General features: G+C 53.1%; 1 protein-coding gene across 2 annotated transcripts in view; it reads left to right on the forward strand.

The window, feature by feature from the left end:
- Window positions 1-470, forward strand: part of LOC110487560 (F-box and leucine-rich repeat protein 16) — a 53,035-nt gene extending 52,565 nt beyond the window's left edge. For both annotated transcript variants that reach the window (XM_036942103.1, XM_036942104.1), the window contains exon 7: window positions 101-470. In XM_036942103.1, the coding sequence (XP_036797998.1) occupies window positions 101-249 (149 nt within the window). In that variant the 3' untranslated portion in view covers window positions 250-470. The remainder of the gene's footprint in view (window positions 1-100) is intronic.
- The last annotated feature ends 613 nt before the right edge of the window (window positions 471-1,083 follow it).

Here is a 1,083-nt window from a genome sequence, read left to right on the forward strand (position 1 = left end):
TCTCTATCTCTTTCTCCACCTCTCTCTCTCCACCTCTCTCTCTATCTCTCTCTCTCGTGCTCCTCTCTCTATCTCTCTCTCTATCTCTCTGCCCCCCCAGGTTGTCCACTCCTAACCACTACAGGTCTATCTGGTTTGATCCAGATTCAGGATCTAGAGGAGTTGGAGTTGACCAACTGTCCTGGAGCCACAGCCGAACTCTTCAAGTACTACTCACAACACCTGACACGCTGCATGGTCATCGAGTAGCCCGCCCCCGGATCCCCATCACACCCCCCTCTAACCTACCACCTTATCCAACTACCAACTGACCTGCCTACCAATCCCCGACCCCAACTACCCCAACTACCGACCACTCCCTTACTTCAGCCCAACGAACGCAGAGGAGGAATGATGACGATGTCGATGGAGCCAGCCAGGATCTCTGCTCCAGCCAGGATCTCTGCTCCAGCTTGGATCTCTGCTCCAGCTTGGATCTTTGCTCCAGCCAGGATCTCTGCTCCAGCCAGGATCTCTGCTCCAGCTTGGATCTCTGCTCCAGCCAGGATCTCTGCTCCAGCCAGGATCTCTGCTCCAGCCAGGATCTCTGCTCCAGCCAGGATCTCTGCTCCAGCTTGGATCTCTGCTCCAGCCAGGATCTCTGCTCCAGCCAGGATCTCTGCTCCAGCCAGGATCTCTGCTCCAGCCAGGATCAACCAGGGAACGTTTACAGGAAAGAGGGATGTTTTGTAGAGGGATAAACTATGTAAAATAAAAAGGGAATGTATTGTATTGGAGGGATGTGAGCGCAGAGGGATGTTCTGTACAGACCAGATAAGACAGTTTAACATGGCTGTGATGGACTCAAAATGGAGAAAGGGATACGTCTGGGACACACACACACACACTGTACACACACACACTGTACACACACACACACACACACTGTACACACACACACACACACAATAGGGAACTCCAACAGACGACCAGACTTAGCGGTGACACGGTGCCATCTCCGTGTCTCTCTGTGTGAGAATGGGGAGACGTCAGACCCTCTCCTCTCCTCCATCTCCGTGTCTCTCTGTGTGAGAATGAGGGGGA

Source organism: Oncorhynchus mykiss, chromosome 13 (genome assembly GCF_013265735.2).
Source record: "Oncorhynchus mykiss isolate Arlee chromosome 13, USDA_OmykA_1.1, whole genome shotgun sequence".
NCBI lineage: Eukaryota > Metazoa > Chordata > Actinopteri > Salmoniformes > Salmonidae > Oncorhynchus > Oncorhynchus mykiss.